This window comes from Astatotilapia calliptera, chromosome 10 (assembly GCF_900246225.1).
Source record: "Astatotilapia calliptera chromosome 10, fAstCal1.2, whole genome shotgun sequence".
Taxonomy (NCBI): domain Eukaryota; kingdom Metazoa; phylum Chordata; class Actinopteri; order Cichliformes; family Cichlidae; genus Astatotilapia; species Astatotilapia calliptera.
The window spans coordinates 2,556,690-2,578,787 of NC_039311.1; the positions used below are offsets into that span (position 1 = coordinate 2,556,690).

Below are 22,098 nucleotides of genomic sequence, written 5' to 3' on the forward strand. Positions count from 1 at the left end.
TGTGAGAGTGTGTGACAGAGACAGCTCAAAGGACATATGCAAAAGCAACAACCTTTAACAATTTCCATTCCTGAAAACCACACTCGCACCAGCGCACATCCAAAACGCTGCCAGAGTTAAGAATGTAAACACACCGATTAAAAGTCTGGCAAAGACGATCAGATAGACCAAAGGCGTATCTGTGAGATATTGCAAGGATGAATGATTCCGAGATTCATTCCAGGGTCCTCATCAAAGCACCCTCAAGTGTTCGAGCCAAAATAGAGCTGGACACGCAGCTGCACCTCGTTGAGCAGTTGGGCTGATTTAATCTTTGCTAAAACATGATCTAATTTAAAACTAATGTGAGTCTTGTGTGGTCGAACTGCGGCACATCTTCAGACAATCAGACTGATAAGAAAAAGTGACCTTTGAGAGGAAAGGAAAACATTGGAGAGGTGGTGGAGGGACCTCTCAGGGCAGGATGCCTCCTTTCTGTTCTCTCTGCTCATCTAGTTTGACATCTTTAATTAACTCGGTAAAAAAAAATGCATGCATGGCCTCCCAGTGAGCACTCAGTTCAAAGTGGCACCTCAACACCGCTGGCCCTGTGTCCAACTGTCACAGCCAGTGATTGGTGAGCAGCAGTAATTGTACCACGCTGGCATGAAAGCTCACAGGAAATCCCTCCAACAAAACGCCCGCCAGGCTGGAATGTTGGCACTGCGCTGGTACTCGGATCTCTCAGACCGAGCTGAGCTCGAGGGCCATGTGATGCAGCGAGGAATGCCGGAGGCCGACGTCGGGTCAAAAAGGGGAGACGGAGGGTCAGTGTTTGGAGGACAGCGGTGGGGAAACCGCAGAAGTTAGCAGAAGATTTTGAAAGAGGATTTGGGGCCAGCAGTCGAGGCTGTAGTGTTAATCCACAGCTGGCCGGCTGAAGAGAAGTGTGAGGACGCCTGTGCTGAGGGGGCCATCCATCACTGTGAAGTGCTCTGAGTCTTTTCTGTCAAACGCACTTAAGGCGTGAGGGATAGTCCACTTTGACGGTTTTCAGAGGTACACAACAAGAGGCTCATGTAAATCCCCTCTCATTTCAAACCGAGTAACTGAAAAGAAAGTAAAAGTCACACGCTTTTTAGCTGATTACATTTTATCAGATGGTAGATTTCATTCTTTATTTAAACTATTAAACTTTATTTAACTAGTTAAACTTTATTTAACTAACCAAACGATTGAGAAACTTGCAGAAAAAAGCACTCATGAAAGTAGTCATTTATACGAACACCAACATCATGTTGTGAAATAATGTGCCATGTTTATGCAAACAGAGCTGCTTGTTTCAGTGTGAGCACCATGACATAGAAATCTGTCAAAATCAGGCAAAAGCATCTACCGTCGGTCTCCATGAGCATGGCTGCCTAACCTGGACAGCTGTGAACTGTGGAGAGAAGATTGCAATTCAGATTCTTCGGGGAACAGATCCGTGTAGGAATGTGCTCTATCAGACCTCACTGACAATAATCTGTCTCTACCTCGGAGAAAAGAGGGAAAAAAGGAAAATGACAGAACTGGAAAACCAGAGGAAACAATCTGTCACGCGTCTTCATCTCAATTTGCCAAAGTTAAATGGTGTGATGGGAGGAGGCAGGGGTGCTGTAATAATAAACACAACACATGACAAATCTGTACACCATTTATGACAAGCTGCGCAATCACACGTGCAAACCTCGACTGAGAAGACGGTGTTAATCAGACATCTGCGAGCTGCGGGCCGTTCCACACAGCGGAAAGTCGGCGTGTTCACGGGGTGCAGGTTCAGCGGCAAGAGAAAAGGCTTCCTTCATCATTTACTCAGCATTGGATAAACTTTGCTGCACAGAGCTAATTTACTGGCTGCAGATTCAGAATTCTGCTCTTTAGTCTGTTTAGAATTAATAAAGAGTTCTCTTATCTTAAAGATATGAATACACGCTCACACACACACAGCTACAAACTCCACACAGGGCTGCTCCAGCTGTGCCCTTTCCAAAAGTCACACAATGCCCCGAAAGGCCAAGTGTTTGTTTCACTCTGTAGAATTAATGAGAGCATCAGTTCCTGCCACCTCCATCCTCCGCATGGACCGACTGCGCCCAGCTCCCGCTCTGCCTGGGCTTTGAAAGCAAGAAGTAAATATTAGGACTTGACTATTTAGAAAGAGCTGGAAATGTGCAGCCTGCTGGGCCACGAGAGGGGCAGCGGGAGGAAAGAGGAGCGAGCGGCTCCGCTGGCAGAACATCTGAATTGTGCTCCCCAGCAGGACGTGACAGAGATGGGTGCTAATCGCTTTGACCCTTCACACCAAGTCGCTCCTCGTAATGGCACTCTGGTTACTCCTCTTCAAATACAGATTAGTCTTCCCTTACTTACTCCTCACCCCGCTCGCCCCGTACCTAATGCCTTTGCTCATTTCAAGTATCTTAGGAAGCAGATGTTCGCCGCAGCAATCACAAACCTCACTTCCCACCAGTCAGTGCGTGCAGAAGACGTACACATCATTTTCACATCAGTAACATCACATCACGTCTTCCACATAAATGACATTTATTGTGCTGCTGCTGTATGTGTTTCCTTCATTGTTGTGTGTTGACGTGGACTGAATTGGACCTTACTGGGAATATGATGTATATGAGTGTGAAAACACAACCTACTTGTGTTCACACACATGTTACACTGTATGCGTGTCTAATGTGGGCTGGAAGTACTCAGTGCTGTCCTGTACTTACTAACACTGCAGTCTTATGTGTTCCAAATGTGGTTTGTGTGATTAGATTCGCGGTGCATCTTGAATGTATTCGCACTCCTATTTTTAGCTGTGCGGTTGTCATCGGATCCATGTCTAAACAGGTTCGCGTAGACTGCCGTGAAGCTCTTTGTGTAGTTTTAATGAGCATCGACACAAGATTGTAAGGCCACACACAAGCAGTGTTGATAAAACTAGCCAGGATGTATCAGGGGAGGTGAGGCTTTAGTGTAGCAGCCTGTTCTTGCCTGGCTACATCACTGCGTAGTTTTACAGCCGAGCCCAGGGTTCAGCCCAGTCTCAGGACTACTGTTGCTGAGGTCTCTAGCTCAGAGATGCCACAGCAGAGTCTTTCAAACAACAAAGAAAAACTTTGAATTGTCAAAAGAAGAAGAAGAAGCTGTTCAGGATATTAACCAGGGGTTAGTAACATACTGGTAGGACACGTGTTTGCTGCAACATTGTTAGAAGGTGGCTTTAGGTGGCTCTGTGGTGTAGTGGTTAACCAGTTCACCGTACACATGAGAGAGTCCCACTGTGAGACCAGCAGGAAACACAATCCTGGTCCCAAGCCCAGATAAACACATGAGGAAGGGCATCTGGCATAAAATATGTGGGTGCATCCACTGTGGCAACCAAACGAACCTTCTTTACTCTCAGAGGATATTTTCAGCCATCGCATATGTCAGATATTACATCAATTTGGCGAGGATGGTGTTTCACAAATACAGAGAGCACTGTAACTTCCTTGTCAGTTATATGCTTTAACAAATAAACACAAGTGAAATGAATATAGATATTATGTATATATATCCTGGAACTAATAAAGCACAGCAATAGATCGGCTGTAGTCCCAGCAGATGGATCACCGGATACCCATCTAAGTATCCACGGGGTGGCTGGTAGCTCAGGTGGTAGAGCAGGGCACCTACTAACCGGAAGGTTGGTGGTTTGATCCCCGTCTGCATGGCTGTAATGTGCTTTGAGTGCTCAAAGTAGAACATGTAAAAGAACCAGGCCATTTGGCAAACCTCACCATCACCACCTTCAGCCATGGCTGCTGTCCTCTGTGGTCGCGTTTTAACTGCAACTACAGCTTCTGTTTGTCATGCATGTGAAAGAAAAGACCTATGTTGCCATATACACACTACTGCAGATTAAACTAACCATTAGCTTAGATAACTAAGACTTAGCTGTCTTAGTTACACAAGTCTAGGCAATATTTTAGAGATATTGTACAATGAATGAAGGCCACCTTTATTTGCTTGCATGCTGAAGGACATGTCCCGATCAAAAATGACTCAGGAGGCCACGGTAATGCCAGTGAGTGTTATAGTAAGTGTCTCTAATATGTCTGTGGCCGTTCAAAGACTTTTCAGTAGCAGATTATTAATAATCGATGCTGGTTTCCACCTTGCTATTTCTTTAGCTGAACAATTTTTGCTCTTTTCCCACAATGCATGTCACCAATCAGACAATTCACAACTCAAATCAGTGCTGCAAACAGTGCTAATCACATATAATGGCTTTGCTGGCTGCCCTTCCTTCTCAGTCCTCTGCCAGATAAATGGTATTACCTCATACAGCCCGAGAAATATGGAAGCAATTAAAGCAAGCGGGTAATCTGGCTACCACTCAAAATTACCCTTATGTTACAAATGAAGGGGAGGCTGAAATAAATATGCGTGTATATAAAGTTGATTCCCTCAACACATCTATTGGTTTTTCTTCTGGTTAAAAAGAAAAAGAAAAGTTGTCCTTCAAATGAAAGCTCAAGATGAAAGATTTGCGAGGGCAAAAGATTGATTTACTGTGACGCGCTTGAACTGCAGCAAGAGAAGAAACGTCTGAATTATTTGCCTCGGCCATTTATTTGAGCAACTTGAGAGAACGGCTGCATTTTTAACTGCATGCCAGGCTCACATGGTTTATCTGCTTTAAGGCAAAGCTGTGCGTATGGATGAACGTACAGTTTTAGCAGTTGGGCCTGAACTCGTCCTCGTGCTCTAGTGGTCGCTCGGGTTGATGAAATACTTTAACGAAGCTGAACGGTGATCGTCAACCTCCTAAATTTTCTGATGCAAAAAAACAAAACAAACCTCAAAGAAAAATGAATTCAACCTTTGGGCCACAGTCACAATGAGAGTGGAATATTTGCTCGAAATAAACAGCACCCACATCTGTTTTCAATATATCAGTATATATGACAAACAAAGTCCTTTCCCAACAATATCCACTTGTGCATTTATTTTATAAAACTGGACACTGAAACAAAGAAACACAAAAGCTGTGCGGCACTTCAGATGAACATCCACAAATCAGCACCAAGTGGGACACTTAGTTTATCCCAAATGTTTTGAATCCATCCACTTTTTTCGTTTTTTTAAAACCGCTTATCAAACTAGCGTTGCAGTAGGAGGTGAGGAGGCGGGGTACACCCGGGACAGGTTGCCAGTCCGTTTTGTTTTGAATTTTTCTGTCATAAAGTCTCTGTCCTGTCTGTCAGAAATATGAAAACTGAGCCATAAAAAACCAAGTCTGGACATCTGGCAAACACATCCGAAAACAGAGAAAATATAATTGTCCTCCTCGCTTCCTTTGCATAAACCGACTGATGAAAAAGAATCCAAATCTCTTGCATAACCTCACCTTTGTCCCCATGTTTTCTATTATATCCACTCCCTCTCTGTTCTACATATAACAAGTTTCCTTTGATGCGCTTATATGACATCATTCAACTCGGTGTGACAGCTGCCCGTTAAATTAGGATACAGACGAATCCTTCATGCAGGGTGATGAAACGCCTCGCACAGGCGATCGGCCTGATAACTTATCTGCGGCTGGTGTGTGTGTGTGTGTGTGTGTGTGTGTGTGTGTGTGTGTGTGTGTGTGTGTGTGTGTGTGTGTGTGTGTGTGCGTGCCAGGCAGCTGATCTCGGCACTGCTGGCTAGGTGAATGTCTTTCATTAGTTCTTTCAATCTGGCCTCAAACGGTGGGAGGTTTTATGTCGGCCGCTGGCTAAAATATCCTCAACCATACTGTCCACATACAGCCGGCCTCACAGGGCACACACTTATCGTGCAAAGCACACCTCAGAAAGTGCCATTAAAGTCGTCTTTACATTTGTGATCCTGAATTCTTTCCATGAATCATATGCCGAGAGTTTACATAGTTTAACTCAGCCAGACACTGGGTAAACACGGCGGTGTTTCACTGATCTTCATGTGAATAAAGCTGCAACGCTCTCCTCTTTAACCCCTCTCAGTAATGTTAGCTGTTTCTTTCTCGGGGTTTGTTGACTCCTCGACCGAGGGCACAGCCTGCTCCGTTGGCCCCCCAGACAGATTTACCGTGATTACACGGACCAGTGTTTACTTTTCCCAGCATACTTAGCCGGCTGTTTCTTTTATTCATATTAATTCACTCTCGCTCGTTCCCTCTCCACGGCTCCCATCGTCTGTCCTGTCTCTGGTAGCTTTTACTGAAGCTCTGCCATCCAGATCAGAGATGATTCATTATCTTTATGTTGAGATTATGAAAGTTTATAGTTTATCTGTTTCAGGGTTTTAAAATCCTGTTTAGTCTGAATATTACAGGAAATTTGTAGTTAAATGAACAACATGCCGTTTAGCTTTGGTAGTGTGGTTCTACTCTTACAGACAGTTTTTTACTTTATAGCAAAGTAAAAGTTCTTTGACATAATGTGCCAGGCTCTTGGAGATTACTCGTTTACTATGTTTGTGTGTTAAATCATAGGCTCAGTGTGACGCACTGTGATTCATAACAGGAAAATAATATGCGCTGGAGCCCGGCTTCTTTCTGAATAAATCCAAAGAGTTAAAAGAAATAAAGTTACAAGAGAGAACTGATATTATAAAGTTACACAAATAAAACACGAATAAAACGTCTCCTAGTTAAACTAGGAGATGAACCAAAATAAATGAAAATAAATAACTGATTTTATTTATTTTGTTCACTCTACGTTTCTTATATACTATTTCATGGTATATATGTGTGTTTTGATTAAACACATATGTTGGCCAGGATACTCGGAAAAGCAGTTTTTATCTTGGGCCCCGTTTGCTGCTCAGATGACGCTTAAACACTTTTTTTTTCTAAAACTCAAAGGGAAGGGGTTGTTTTTTCTACCAATAATAACCTATAATATCCACACTAATATACACAGAAAAGAAAACCTAAGCCAATTAGCACATGAACCTTTAAAAAGCCTATAAACAGACCTTTAAATGACCTTTAAACAGCTCAATAATACAGGAATAAAAACATATTATATTTTTTATTATTAGTATTATTTCTGCAGTGGAATCCAAAATCTTCACTTGCATTCACGTAATGTTCTTCTGTGACCTCCTGCCGCTGTCACTGTCTGTTTCTCAGCTACTCATATGGAAAAGAAATAGAAAAGACTTATAACAGACTTGCATCAGATGTGGCCTACTTCATATAGTGAATCATGTAAGGCTTAATATGATTTACTCATGAAAGTGGCCACTTTCTCATTACTTTCATATATTGTTTTAGGAAGTATCCAAAACATACAAGTTTCATTTATATAATTTTTCAAGGGATCTTATATCTGTTTTCACTCTTGTATGTTTTTCATACAAGTTTCACACAAGACAGATACAAACTTTATAAGATTTATAAATATCTTTTCCATATGGGAGTAACTGGGTTGTTGTTATCTAGAAAGGCGCTTGCTTTGCATGATCTGCTATCTCCCAGCAACATGCCTGAGGACACACACACACACACACACACACACACACACACACACACACACACACACACACACACACACACACACACACACACACACAAATGGCCTTTAACAGCACAAACTGCTGGGTTCCTTTTAAAGGCTGGAGGCTGAGGGTGGGGGTGGGGTCCTCAAAAGTCCATTTACAGTACGGGTCAGTACATCTCAAAGCCTTTACCACTCCAGCCAAATTCTTTGTTCCCCCCCATTCACAGCTAGTTATCTGGACTGCAGGCTGCACAAAAGCCAATTGGCATTATATTGTCCGGACTGACATTAACCCCTGATATTTCCACTGCTCTCTGTTAGAGTCCCCTTTTCCTTCTCTATTACCAGGCAATTCCCACAGAGCGAGAGGTCAGACCAACCGTGGAGAGATACTTAGATACTCTGACAACAACAGAAAGAAAGAAAAGAAAAGAAACATAAACTGCAGCAGCGATTAGTTCCGTTTTATCTTTGGCATCGTTTCGGACACAAAAGTGCTTAACGGGCCGGATGAAGGTGGGCCAGAACAAGCAGCCCATTCACGTCCAGTTTACTCACACGCTCACTCTTCTGCTCCGCCACATCTTTATGCAAACGGATGAAACAACTGAATAATAACTGATAACCACGGGCTCACAATTGCCGCGACACACTGAGGCAACATGAAATTTTTTAGCATGTGTCTAAGTGAGATACTTCCATAGGGTTAGCGAAAGGTCAGCCGAATAGTTGCACGGCTTAACGATAACAATGGTTGTTCACGGGGTCAGTTGGCTGCTAGCTCCAGCCTTTGCACACGAAAGCAGGTCAGAGTAAAGGCCTATCTAATCTTTAGACGTGTGGTGCACATACTCTTACGTCAGTATTTCATAACTATGTGTTTTAGGAGAATTTCTCAACTTCACATAAACATTAAAGTCACTTTTACAAAACTGTTAAACATGACCTTTTTTTAAATGCATTCAAATACTCGGGTTGCATCCTCTGCAGGAATGTCTCGTCCTCTGTGGAAGCTTCACTCGGCAGGTGAGGCTTCACATTTCTGCAGCGTTGAACTCGGTGACAGATGGCGGTAGGTGGGCTCGCAACCTATTCTCTCTAAATGCCAGGCTGAGGAATGCCATTGACTGAAGGGTCCTCGGGGCTGTTGTGTGCAGATAGAGCAGACCCCCGCTCACCTGAGCATAGCGCATCTTCCCTGCCCCCAACCAAAAGTTTGCAGTACCACCGCCGGTCACTGACTTTAGACTGTTCCTGCAGAACAGCAACCTCTGATCAAATGTTTGTATGTGTGAGACTTCTTAGGAGTTTGTTGTTCAGTCACTACCCTGAGTCACACTGTCAACATGCGTCATCTTTGGTTCTCTGCTGAAACACTAAAGAGGTTTGTGTCTTCAGGGCTCTTGGCTTTCGATCCAGAGTCACATTTCTCCTCATTACCTGAAATAGAAGTGGCTAATCAACTCTTCTTAACCTGCCAAGAATGAAGCTAAATTAAGAGGACAGCTCTGAAAGGAGGACAGCGTCATAAAAGAACCACTAAAATCTAAATGACTGCTGATAACATTCCCTTCAGCCTCACTTTTCCAGAGTATGCAGGGCTGTTTTGGCAGTTTCTCTGTGTATCCACAGGCTAGGGTCAAGTAGTGTTACAGCTTGAGTGAGCGCGCTGCTCGACGCTGCAACATATCATGTGAGCGCCCAGCGTGGACTCGACGTCGTCCACGGCTATTTCTGTCAGTGTAAAATCATGAGAACCGCTTTATCCAACACAAGGCTGGTCAGAGGGTAATGTCCCTGCACAGCACTGAGTCTGTTCCCTCTAACAGGGCGGCAGGCTGCCTATATGTTCAAACTGAATTAGATTAGTCTTTTTTTAAAGACGCCATGTTTGCGCGTTGGAGGTCTGGGCCTCAGACAGATGAGTGTTTGACTGCTGAAGCTGTGGTAGGAGTGACAAAAATCCTTTTGCAATGGCCTTTGTGAGGAGGTGGAATGTCCAAACAAACAGTTTCCCAGGGTTTGGGTAATTCAGAGAGGGATCCCAATAGGCTGTTGAACTCTGCAACTCATTACTGACTGAGCTGAGCTGATTTACAATCACTGCACAATATGATTTGTGGTTAACTGGCATTTTATGACCTTTTGGAGTTGAAGTGAGCTACACCTAAATTTGCTCAGCGTAAAACTAATTACTCTATCTAATGAGTCTTGAAAAAACAAATACAGTATCCAAGTAAAGATGATAGTGAAGATCATTTAATTATTTTATAAATACTTCTTTCTTTATTTCAGTATACAAAATAACAGTATGTACATCCACACAAAAGTGGTTTACAAAAATCCATGAGTTCAGCTCATATGCTCTGAAAAATAGAATATATTTGGAATTGCCTGCATGTCAGACAAAAATGAGATAATGCACCATTTCAGAAAGTCCTCTCAATCCACAGGGATGCATCCATGTCACGATCCACACGGGATACATGCCGTGAGTCCAAAACATCAACTGCAGATATGTTCCGTGAATGAAAAATGCTCAAGTTCCCTTTATGTTGCTTTTCTTCCTCTATAGTCCATTGCTGAAGAGGAAAAAAGTTGGAAAAGTACCTAAAAAAAAGGATGGATCCACGGGAACCCTTCGATTTCTGTGGATTAAAGCCAAACGTAAGCCTTTGTCTAGTCGGGAGAGAAGGCGACGTTCTCTCCTCCAGCATCGAATCCAATATTGTTTCTTTTTATTAGAGATAGAATGAAATAGACTTGGACCCAGTAGCCCTGTTTGGGGGATTTATAATCATTAATAAGAGAAAGAAATTACCCAGGAGGACGGCGGTCTACGCATGAACTGACTGGCACTGTCTCCACACTCCAGGTTTGTGAAGCGCAAAAGCTCAGAAGCCCAGTTGGTAGTTCGGGGATTTTGGTGGGAAACAAAAATGACACTGACACAAGAAGGGACCGCTTCTCACTGAGAGACGCGTGCTAAAGCTTAAGACAGAAGTAAGCCTTCTCTGTATTTTTAGTGCTTTGGTTAATCGGAAGCCTCGGCCGGCTGGCTGCTGGTCGGGCCGGCAGGTTGGTGGACTCATTTGCAGACGTATCTCTCCACGTTGCGCTCGCACATCTTGCAGGTTACGTAGCAGCACCAGTGATACTTGCAGTGGCAACGCTCCACCAGCTTCTCTGTGTACGCGTTGTAGCCACGGCCGCAGCACATCAGGTCACAGCTGTCACTGCCTGACGAGGTTTTGTTGCACTGCCTGACAGACATGAAAAACATGCAGTTAGACTGTGACTTTAATTTTCCGTTGCAATAGCTGATTTCTGTAGCCGAGGCAAGGACAAAGGAGGCGCATTTTGGAGCGAGCAATCAGCCGTGAAAGCTAAAATATTTCCAGTTCCTGCCCGAGACAATTAAGCTAACAGCTCCATTCTAAAACGTTTTGCACAATCTCGCAGCCTGTCGAGAGTCAACAATAGTCCTTTAAAATGGTTTGACCGAACTCTGCGCTTTAACCTTTGCGCTCTCCTTCTCCCAAACATTTTTTTCTTCCATTTTTTCTTTTTGTTTCCTTGTCTTTGGCCGGTGGATGCTCTGGAGCCTCTCGTTTAGAAGCCCGGGGCATCTTTTAGAATGAGCAGAGAATAGCCCCGCCATAAATCACACCGAGTACACAGGCCTGCCCTCCCTCTCTTTATCTGGCCCTCTTCACATTATTGCTTTGTTTTATGATGGCAAAGTGTTAATGACCAGCAGGGTGAGAGAGCTACCGAGCTAATGGCTGCTGCGCTGCGAGTGAAAGAAGGGGAGGAAGAGGGACAAGAGTCATTGAGAATGCAAGACAGGTTTATGACATCGGTGGGAGCTGCCACCCCGGACAGTTATGTTTTGTCAGAAGTATCTTCTGTGGTTTCACATCTGCTGGTTTAAAGTCATTTGAGACAAAAGCCCAGCCTCTTTCTGGGGACGTGACTCTTTTGCACCGGTGATCACGCTTTATCCATTATTTTACAGAGTGCGGCTCACATTAACTTTGCCTGTCCCAGATTGTCTCAGAGAAAAACTGGCAAACCGTTGCTGCTGCTTTAGTCCAAAGACATGCATGTCAGGTGACTCGAAATTGGCCCTAGATGTAAGTAAAGTCTATAAAATAAAGAATGCAAGTAAATGTGGCTTGTAATGCAAATCATGTTGAGGGTCACAAAGACTAGAAAAGTGCCTTTAAATGCTCTTTCATTATATATACCTGACCACAGAGCAGCCATGAGGACTCAAGCACAAAAACGCTTAAAGTCAAGCAGCTAAAACGATAAAGAACAAAACAGCTCCTCGACTATGAAGCCGGGAAGCAGGAAAAATCTGCCTACATACTAACAGAAATGATTAATAGGCACACAGGAATGCTTAACAGTTAGCATCAGATCAACACTTAAATTAATAACAACAGCAAAACAGCTGTCTGGTGACTTTGCAGGAGCGCTAATGCTGCACTGTGAGGCTGCTGCAGTTATCAGCCTGCCAAAAGGATGCAGCAAGCACAGTGAGTGTCCTTGACATGAAGCATGTCCATGTTTATCTGTACAGTGACATCAGGCTGAAGGACGCATGATTTGCTAGTCACATGCTATATGTGCACACATGTCTGGTGGTCTTATTTATATATTTATATCCTCCATAGCTCATACAGCCAGGATTGTATTCTGGTATAATGGAAGTATTCCAGTCCACAAAACTACATGTGTTCCTGTAAACCAGTGCGCATCTCGTCTCACATACCATAAAAGAGAGGCATGGCACTCCTGAAACCCTGAAATCTGCTGGGGAATTGTGCAACAACAAACATTTTAAAACCTTAAAACAAAAAAAGTCTTTTTGAGAGGCTTTTATAAGCATTCAATGGTCATTGTTCTTTTATCAGTTTAGCTTAAACGACACTTCTGAAAGGACTTGAAGTGAATCTGTGTAAGATCAGGTCTTTACAGCAGGAACTTTATCCTCCTGTACTGTAATTCACAAAGAAATAATGGACCTGAACGGTCTCCAGCAACATACACTAGAGAAATTAAATAAACTTATGTGTGTCTTATTATTCTGGCATCTCTTAGCCCAACCTCTCCCTTTAACTTCTAACAAAGGAGCACCCTCCCTGTCAAATACTGAAGGTGAGCAGTCAAAGTAAATCTTTATCTGTGTGGCGCAATGAAAGATTTCCCTGTTTGTGTGGCCCTCTCAAATCAATATCAGCTATAGTGCCCTCGGCCCTAAGAATAACCACATTCGTATTCATTTCAGATAGCGGGACAAGGACTCCAGTCACAGTGGGCCTTTCAGTGGCACATGCTCAGACACACCACAGACGAGGCTCTCTCAGGGGCAGGCACTTGTTATCAGCCAGCCTGTAAATCAAACACTGCCACCAAGCAGGACAGCACTTGAGTCAACATCCTGGATGAGCGGACATTCAGAGCTGATCATTTCCTCTTTGTCAGCTACATAGCTGTGGTGTTCATTTGACTCATGCTCAGAGAGCTATAATAATCCCCCCCCCCCCACACACACACACACACATACGCACAAACTGGTGCATCGTGGCTGTCTTACCTGCCCTGCGTTCCAACAGAGCCCTGTTTTTCATTCCTGGAGCAGAAGTCCGGAGAGCTCTGCAGGTAGACGAGCTCATTGTCCCTCACTGGCCTGATGTCAATGTCTTTGGGCACCAGCTGCTTACGTGTCCCCATGGGCCGGTGAACCACTTTGGTGGCAGACAGGTACTTGGTCTTAAGGTCCATGGCGATATCCCTAAGGTCTTGCAGTCCTTTCCAGCAGGTCCTTATAGAGCAGGATCCAGACACACCGTGGCACTTACACTTCATCACTACTGACTCTCTCAGTACCTAGACATGAAGATGGAGGGAGTTAAACCACGACATACGGGACAGGCAAATATGGAAACGAGTCTGCATTTTTTTCACTCTTCTACTCTGTACCTGTCTGCCAACTTCACTGTTGTGTAGGTGCATCAGTTTGTTGGCGTGAGAGCTTGAGCGCTTCATCTTCATGGGAGCATCAGAGAATTTGGAGCCCATAATCAAACCGTAGTGCAGGTTGTCACCACAGCCGCCCCAGCGATAGCCGGGCTCTGGAATCTCAGCCGGGACGGGACCACACGAGCAAAGCCGCAGATCTCCAGTGGTGCACGCCCGCGCTATGGTGTGGCTGATGGTAGCCGCAGACAGGGCGTAGACGAACGCAGCCTCCCTTGTTCCTGATGGAAACAGAAACAGCAAAGGTGAAAAGGCAAAATATGCCACGTAAAATAGCAGCGCTGACATTCAAAGCAGTTCAAAAGACAACTTTTGCTCTCAAATCAAGTGTTTGGAAATCAGTAACCCTTGTTAGTATGAAACCAGTGATTACACTCCCTATCATCGTCACCAGGCTAAAGACTAGTGCGATGTCATCGGACAGCTTCTTCTTCTCCAAGAGTTTACAAACAAGAAAAATGAAAGTAATAAAACTTAGTGATACTATAATCAAAGAAGTAACCACGAGGTTTTAGGCCTGTGCTTCAGGCTTTCCTTTTAGTAAAGCTAATAGGACATACTGGGTCAGGTGACCCTGACCCTTTATTTTGTTATTCTGCTATAAAGCTCAGGCTGCTGGGGGATTCCCACGAGTTTATAAGCCTTTACTGCTTGTTAACTTTTCTCTCTGTGTTTTGCCGTTTTCTTCTTGTCCTATTTTTGCCATCTCTTGTAAATAACTCCGAGATAGCTGCTCCTTCCTCACCATATCCCAACAAACTAAATGTGGAGCGCAGAGTATACTTATTTAGAGCAATGTATCACCAAATCTAAGGGTGAGTCTGAAATTTCGATATATCTTCGTGATAATGTGAGCTTCACATGTACTGTGTCGTGCTATCCTCCTGTGAAATTCAAAATAACTGAAAAAAGTAATAAATAAAACCAGAGAATCGCCTTCCACCCACTTCCCCTCATCTCAGTAGTTTTTGTTGTAGCTGGATTTAATTTTCTCTGTGGTAGTGGCCATCGCATTTATGCAGAAATCTGCATACATTCTGACTTTGTGGTGACTTGTGATTTTCTTTTGCACATAGCCAATGAAAATGTGGAGTCTTCTCTCATTATGTGGAACCTCACAAGAAAAAGTACCTTAAAGTCTATTTACACAGACATATAACGCTCAAATTTTCCGTATAATCGTTGCAAGATTATATATGTAAAATGATTCTTTTAAACAAGACAAAAGAAAAAGACTCATCAGGTTTCTTCTGCATGGCCACCTTCTCTACAGTCTGTGTTCAAGCTCTCTATCTCTCTCTGTCTCAAACATCGGTGGTCATGCTCTAACACAGAGTGAGCGCTGATGTAATTGGTGGTGATGTGCGCACATGGGAAGCACACATGCTATAGGATGGGGGGCAATTGCAAATAAGGGGAAGAAATCACGTATGAGCGTGGGCTGTTAGATCAAAGACAGAGATGAGCCATTTCCTGTTCATTTGGCAAATGGCAGCCATGGCTACCCCTCTCGCCCCATCCAATCCCATCCACACCTGTTGCTGGTTCAAAAATACTTTTAGCAAAATAAAACTGTCACACTGTAAGCAATAGTGCAGCATGAATTTCTTTTTAGGAGATTTCAGAAATAGCGACATAATTTATATATCGCTGAACGTACAGCTCTGCAGGAACACATGCTGGCAGGAAAAGAAAGTCTTTAAACTAAAAATTGTTTACAAAAGGCCAAAATCTGTGTCAGGGGTTATTTTTAGACAGGAACCACATATGCAGCAGACATGTGTATACCTCCCCCGAGCCCGGACGCTTCCTCCTGTTAAAAAGGGAGTTTTTCCTTCCCACTGTCGCCAAGTGCTTGCTCATACGGCACGGCCTGATTGTTGGGGTTTCTCTGTATTATCGTGGGGTCTTTACCTTATAACATAGAGCAGCTTGAGGCAACTGTTGTTGTGATTTGGCTCTCTGTATCAAACTATATAGAATCGTGGGCATAAAACACGAGGAGCATGTTTTTAAAGGCAACAGCCCCTTCTGCCCCGTTCTTCTGTTCGGTTTATAAAGCGTACCTCGGTCGAGGTCTGGTCGGTACTTCGGGGCATCGATGGGTATGTCAATGGAGGAGCAGTTCCAGCGCATGTCGGCGAAAGTCTTCTGACACGTCTTCTTGACTTCTCGAGCAGCTTGGATGATGGTCTGCATGAGTTCCAGGTTGCTGCGACACAGCTGAGCTTGGGAGGACACCATGCCGGGCAGTTGCTTACAGTGCTGGGTCTGGTTGATGTGTAATGATGCGGGAGTATGAGACAGCGCTCTGCGTGGAGTGGAAAGAAGCAGAAACAAAAGCTTTTGTGTCAGCATACATTATTTAGTACTTATTCTTTTCATTGCCATGGTGACGGCAACAAAGGCTTGTTTTATGACTTGTTAAATTATCGCGTTTGTGGAAATGCAGGCACGCCGTGAGTTTTATTTGGAATGGTGTGTAAGCAATTTGAATTCCATGCGCAGGCACAATTCAAGCCCACAGTGAGACACGTTGGCTGTTAACAAACAATTGGAAAACTGCAGCAGATAACGCTCCGGGCAGGGAAACGTTTTTGGCATGCGTTGCAGCAGAAAACCATCTTATCACGGTGAGAATTCCAGAGGAAAGTCAGCTGCAGATTCATAAAATACACGTGACACGTTCTTGGTCTTTGGTTAAAGTGCACGAGAGGCCTCGAGGATATGCCAAAAAATCTAGAAGCCAGATAGAAAATTGTAGATCCCCTTATCGTCTGAGTGTTTCTGCAGGAAGCATTGCCCTCTGTGGCCTCGGTTTGACATAAATCACTATCAAAGGGAGCACATATTTGATTTGAACAATTTACTGGGAATGAATGTGACAGAGGAAGCACAGGTGGAGCAGGTTAGATCTGTGGGATCTGTCCCTTTGCACACTGCTGATTGGTTTGTGAGAACCGAGCAGGGCAGCCTGCACCATGGCCTGTTTTGCATTAGGAGGCCGAGGAGCCGCCGCTCTGTGCCCCATGAAAAGCTGTGACTCCACTGGGCTCGCAGTAACCTGGTGTTGTGCCGGTGTTGTGCCAAAAAGTGATCGTCTGCCAAAAACTGATTTCCGGTATTTGCCAAAAACTGATTGCTCGTATTTAAACTGCTATAAGTAACTTGTTGGACTATAATATGTGAAACATATGTCAAATGCATCCCTCATGGATGATATAAAGTTATCTTGAGCCACAAACAACATTCGTGTAACAAGGTAGAAGCTGCTATCAGTTTTTGGCAGTGACTTTTATATAACCTTTATTTATGCAGTTAAAAAAATCTCATTAACATTAAAAATGTCTTTTGTAAGAGTAAGTTGGCCAAGAGGAAATATTACAATAGTTCAGTAAAAATATTGTAAGTGGGGATGAAGGACCGGATTGGTTATAATGTAAGTACAATAACACAGAGTTATAAAGATACTTGAAACACAGATAATGTTTTAATTCTATAAGCCCCCTTTGTAAACCCTGTTCACCAAGTCTATTTACCAACATAAAGATATTACACAGAAAAAAATGACACAGAAACATTGGAAATCAGTTTTTGGCACCCACAGGTGTTTACAGCCGCATCCGTTTGGCATTGCACCTCCGTCCTTATGAAGACTGTAAGACTTCTCACTGGGACTTGGTGCGTGCCATCCCACCGCTCGTTGGCACATCTGCTCAAGCGCTCCCACTATGAGCATTGCAACTTTTCATTCTGATAGGAAGTCACAGATATTTTTGCTACAGCTAAATGCAGACTTTTCCCAGAAGGTCAGAGAAACAAGACAAACACCAAAAAAAGACGGAAAATGTTAACACACAAAGCGACATGAAAACGGTGAAGAAAACCTTCCAGGGTTCGTAAGATTGACGAACATAAATAAAACCTGGATGTCTGTGGACTTGTTCGTTGGGAAGTTATTGTTTGCATGTACCAGAAAGTAGTTGCAATGGTCCTTTCTTTCAGCTTGCACTGCGTCTTTCTGCAGCGAGCTGTTTTTTATGATTTGAGGAAAAAACTGGACAACACGCAGAAAGCAGTGACATCACTGTCTGCGCCACCATGAGGCCTCGCCAGCCCGATTTTATTTCCTGCTCTCTGCCTTTGAATACTGTGGATGGTAAATTAAAACTGAAATATTCATGCAGTCTTTTCTTCTTTTTTCTTACTTAGGCCACATTACAATCAATAACACAAAATAGTTGCTGGCATGGTTTCATACGCTGGAGCACTCATCACCACACATGGACAGAGCTCCCCACCACCACCAGCAGAAACAGTGCAGGAATGCTGGGGCCCATTTCAAAGCTGCCATGAGCCCTCCCCTCTATGAAACATGCAGCAAAGAGCAGTGTGGTGTATCTTCATGATGTCATCTGTTTTGACGCTCCTTGAAAGCAAAGCGTTGTGTAAAAATGGCAAAACGACAGAATACTTACAGCCATTTGATGCCAGAGCAGACCTGAGACAGCATCAGAGCCGCGATCACACCAAGAGGCAGGACATGAGAGCTGCCCCTCATGGTTGGACAGTAGCTCCGGCTTACGCAGGACACAAAACACAAAAGACTCGATGAACTTCTCGGCTCAGACTCAAAGGTCAGCGCTCACGGCACGATGCCCCTTCTTCTAAACCCTGTGATAAATCACAAAGAAAACATCAGTGACTTAGAGCTGCCGTGATGCGCCAAGCTGAAGCATTTCCAGACTTTTTGTGAAGAGGGAGATGAAAACACTGCGTGTTTGAGTTTTGAAGCAATGATCATAAAAAGGGATGAGATGAGTTTTCTGACAGCAGTCTCACACACGCACAATACCAAAGACAGACAAAATGGAAATGAGTAAGCCTGCGCTTCTTAAGAAAACAGTTTGGCATCAATGTAAGCACTCAAGGACAGGACAGATAAAATCCATTCAGCTTAAATATGCAGATACACACACTAGAAACTAAAGAAGTCAAAATTATTTCTTGCCTACTTTTGGTTATTTTGGAAAAACCTGGAAAAGACAGTTAATCATTGATACTAACCACAAAGCGCAGGATCATTCCTGATGTGATGTTTAGGGAGATATTTTTTTTTTGGTTCGAGGCAGAAGGAGAACCTTTAATTAAACGCTCTGGAGAAAGTAATATTTTTAATTTTTATATTTAAGATTTTTTAGTTTTTTTGCTCTCTTCGGCTGTAAAAATTGCGGAAAAATCTCAACAATTTAGACTGGCATTAGGAGAACACCAGCGAGGATCAAGGCAGAGATGGAGGGCCAGCGGACAGGGAGCGCGTCACAGGCGTTTATCTGCCCGCTGATTTGAAAGCTCTTTGAAGGCAGCCTAAAGTGAGCGCGTTATCGCTGCAGGTAATAAACGGCTGATAAACGGCGCTCTGTGAAGGCACAGTTCCGCTCCTCGCCGCTCACTGGCCCCTTCAAAATTACACATATTAATTAGCGGTGTGACTAATAACCTTTCAAACGCCTACTTTATGCTCTAAGATTTTTTTTTAAATCGAATAAAAAAAGTTTCCAGAACAGCGTCGGCCCTTGTTTGCAGTTTGGCGTCAAATGCGTAATTCCCTCTGTCCAGATTTACTTCTGCGGGCCCTGCTGGTTAAAGCGGTCTAAGGGGCAGCTCGTGTTTCTCTCTACGGCTGATAACCTTTTTTTTTTTTTAACTCTCTCTCTCTCTCTCTCTCTCTCTCTCTCACACACACACACACACACACACACACACACACACACACACACACACACACACACACACACACACACACACACACACACACACACACACACACGAGCCCCTCATCACGCCGAGATAGGCTAAGCGAGCCAGGGCGCATCGTGGATTATTTAGTCCTTCTTTTCCCCCTCGAACGACTGTGGCCTCTGAAGCTTGGCTACTAACACTCAATGCAAAACAATCATATTTTAATGTAATTAAATCTAATGTCATCTTATCATCAGTCTGTAACGCTGTTAGTCAAATCTCACGACGCACGCTGATGTCGACGTTTTTATATTTTAAACACCAAATTTAAATTTTAATCTGTGCCAGCAAACCAAAGTAACAGGGTTCAATAGTCTTCATATATTTTTAGTAAAAATTCCTCCTGCCGTTTTTTCCCAGCAAAAACTCCCTTCCTCTATTTCTATCCTAAACTTTTACGCACTGAGTTCTCAGACAGCCCGTGGGGCTTTTTCTGCAGCCAAACTGGGGCTCACCTTTGCCGTCGATCTCGGCTTTCCCGTTCAATAAATCAACAGAAGCGGAGAAAAGTCCAGTCCCAGTCTCAGTATCCTTTCAACAGAGCTGTCCGTGGCGCAGTCAGCCAGACGCTTTAGTAAAATCCAGCACGGGGTGGCAGAATAGCTCCGGGCAGGTACGCATGGTGTGTACCACAGCCGTGTCGGTCAGTGAGTGCGAGCGGGACAGAGCAAGGTTGGGCTAGAGGAGAATGAGTGAGTGAGCCTGAATGAGGGCAGACTCAGCTCTAAAGTACCCCTGCCCCACTTTGATCTCACTGCTGATGTCAGACCTGCATTAGCATAAGAAAGCAGTCCAGAGCCGAGCATGCAGGGCTACTGGGAAATGTTGCTGGACTGAAAGTGCTCCGGAACAGGGAGCTGGACTGACTTACAGCGTGTCACTGATGATGAATGGTCCACGCGCTGATCTTATTTTAAAAGCATTTACAGTGTCTCAGGCTTGTCATGCTCCCGCGACATCCCGGTATTCCTGAAGCTTTTTAAACACAGCCTGTGGCTGCTCATCAAGACCCGCGGAAATATTCTCACCTCAAATATTAGACTTCATATGAACAGATTGTTTGTGGATTCTTATTCTCATGCCAAAATCCTGCTCTGTTCTCATGTTTTAAAGTAATAACGTATTTTATTATGACTTATTTATTATATTAAATGTGGTTAAAAATAGAAAGAAATTCAAAAACTGTGTCAAACTGGTGTGTGGACACTTTTATTTTCTATACTTGTCTCATGCTTTGCATCAAAGTCAAGTCACCAACTATACAACAGGGGCATGGCAGGAGAATATCTCTGTTTGGTCCTTCTCTCTTTTTTGTGTTTGTAGTAAATCTTGGAAATAATGGAATAAAGGAAATGTCCTAGCGGTGGACACGCCCTGACGTGAAATATAAATCTTCACTAAAACTTTTAAATTGGAACCAGTGCGAAAGGTAAACGATGCTCTGAATTCACAGTGACAGCTTTTATTTATTAAGAGTGGATCCCATAAAAATGTTACAATATATATACTATAATACAGTGTGACATGATATTGTGGTACTCACACACACACACATATGCACACAGACAGAAATGCGCTCCAGCTTATATTATTTGAGAAAAAAAAATCAAATAAAAGCCTCCTAAAGTTACAGCAAGCTTTCCCTCACTGGCTGATTTCCTTAAATCTTAACCACACTGAAAGTGATACGTCGCCGAGCCAGCTGTGGGAAAGTAATGTATAGTTTCCCTGAGACTCTCCTGCACCTCCAACGCCCAGACAAGAAGCCAGTACTGAGCTGTTGTCCAGACCTTGACCTTGCAACTGGTGCAGCTAAGCACGGCTGGCCTGGTGCACTGCAGGGAGCAGCAGGCCAGGTGCTGTCATGCTGTCCTCTGGAGCATTTACAGACCACAACGAGCCCTCTGCCTCTGCTCTCTGTAAAAATTTGTTTGCCAAACAGATCAAGGCATACGATAGCGTTGCATGTATGTATCTTTTTCACGGGACAAAGGTATGCGATCCTCGGTTCCAAGAGAGATTCGATGTGTTTTACATGGCAGTCAACTGTGAATGGGCACGGCGTCGGGGTGTGTGTGGGAGTCGTGGAGCTTCCAGCAGGACCGGGCCCGTCTACAGAGACATTTTACACACAGGCTCTCCATTCCTGAGTTTAAGATCAACACGCCGGCCCTTGATCTCCACATCTTGTCTTCCAAGCAACTCTTCTGACTACAGAAGAGAGCCACTGGAGTTCATGATAGCGAAATAACTCATGTCATATACCAGCAGAGGAATGACAGATAATCTACATCTCAGATGAAAACCAGCTTTACGCAGATAGGGTTACACTTACACGCTCTTTTTTTTAACTGTCACTGTAATCAGCTTTAGACATGCTGGGATCACTGGTGAGCACCAGTGTCTATGGAAATACCTTCTATAATTACAGTTCCCAAAACCGGCATTTGTATGGCACTGTTGTTTAACCCAGTGGTTTGAGCCTGAGCTTGGGAGTTTATTTTCAAATGAGCCAAGCAGCAAATGAGATAAATCCCCTCAGATTACAGTGAAATACTTCAAAAAACCAAAACATGTAAAATGTGCATAAATAGAAAGGGTCATTTATCAGCCGCGGAGAAATATTGTATGTGCAAATTGCACATCGCAGTTTTTGTTTTGCAAAACTTTCACCACAGTGTAAATGTTTGAGTTTTTTCTTTCTTGTTTTTGCTCT

At 43.7% G+C, this 22,098-nt stretch overlaps 1 protein-coding gene across 2 annotated transcripts; it reads right to left on the bottom strand.

Annotated features, from left to right (window-relative positions):
* Positions 1-9,790: 9,790 nt before the first annotated feature.
* wnt11 (wingless-type MMTV integration site family, member 11) lies at positions 9,791-20,200 on the bottom strand. Of its 2 annotated transcripts, none has more exons than XM_026183045.1 (6): positions 19,838-20,200; positions 18,059-18,254; positions 15,647-15,891; positions 13,524-13,801; positions 13,138-13,430; positions 9,791-10,795 (listed from the first exon to the last, which is right to left on the bottom strand). In XM_026183045.1, exons 2-6 carry the CDS (start codon positions 18,139-18,141, stop codon positions 10,621-10,623), a joined length of 1,074 nt encoding a protein of 357 aa, XP_026038830.1. In that variant the 5' UTR covers positions 18,142-18,254; positions 19,838-20,200; the 3' UTR covers positions 9,791-10,620. The 2 variants fall into 2 exon arrangements, with proteins under 2 accessions (XP_026038830.1, XP_026038831.1); XM_026183046.1 differs by lacking the exon at positions 19,838-20,200 and adding an exon at positions 18,648-19,247.
* Between the last annotated feature and the right edge of the window lie 1,898 nt (positions 20,201-22,098).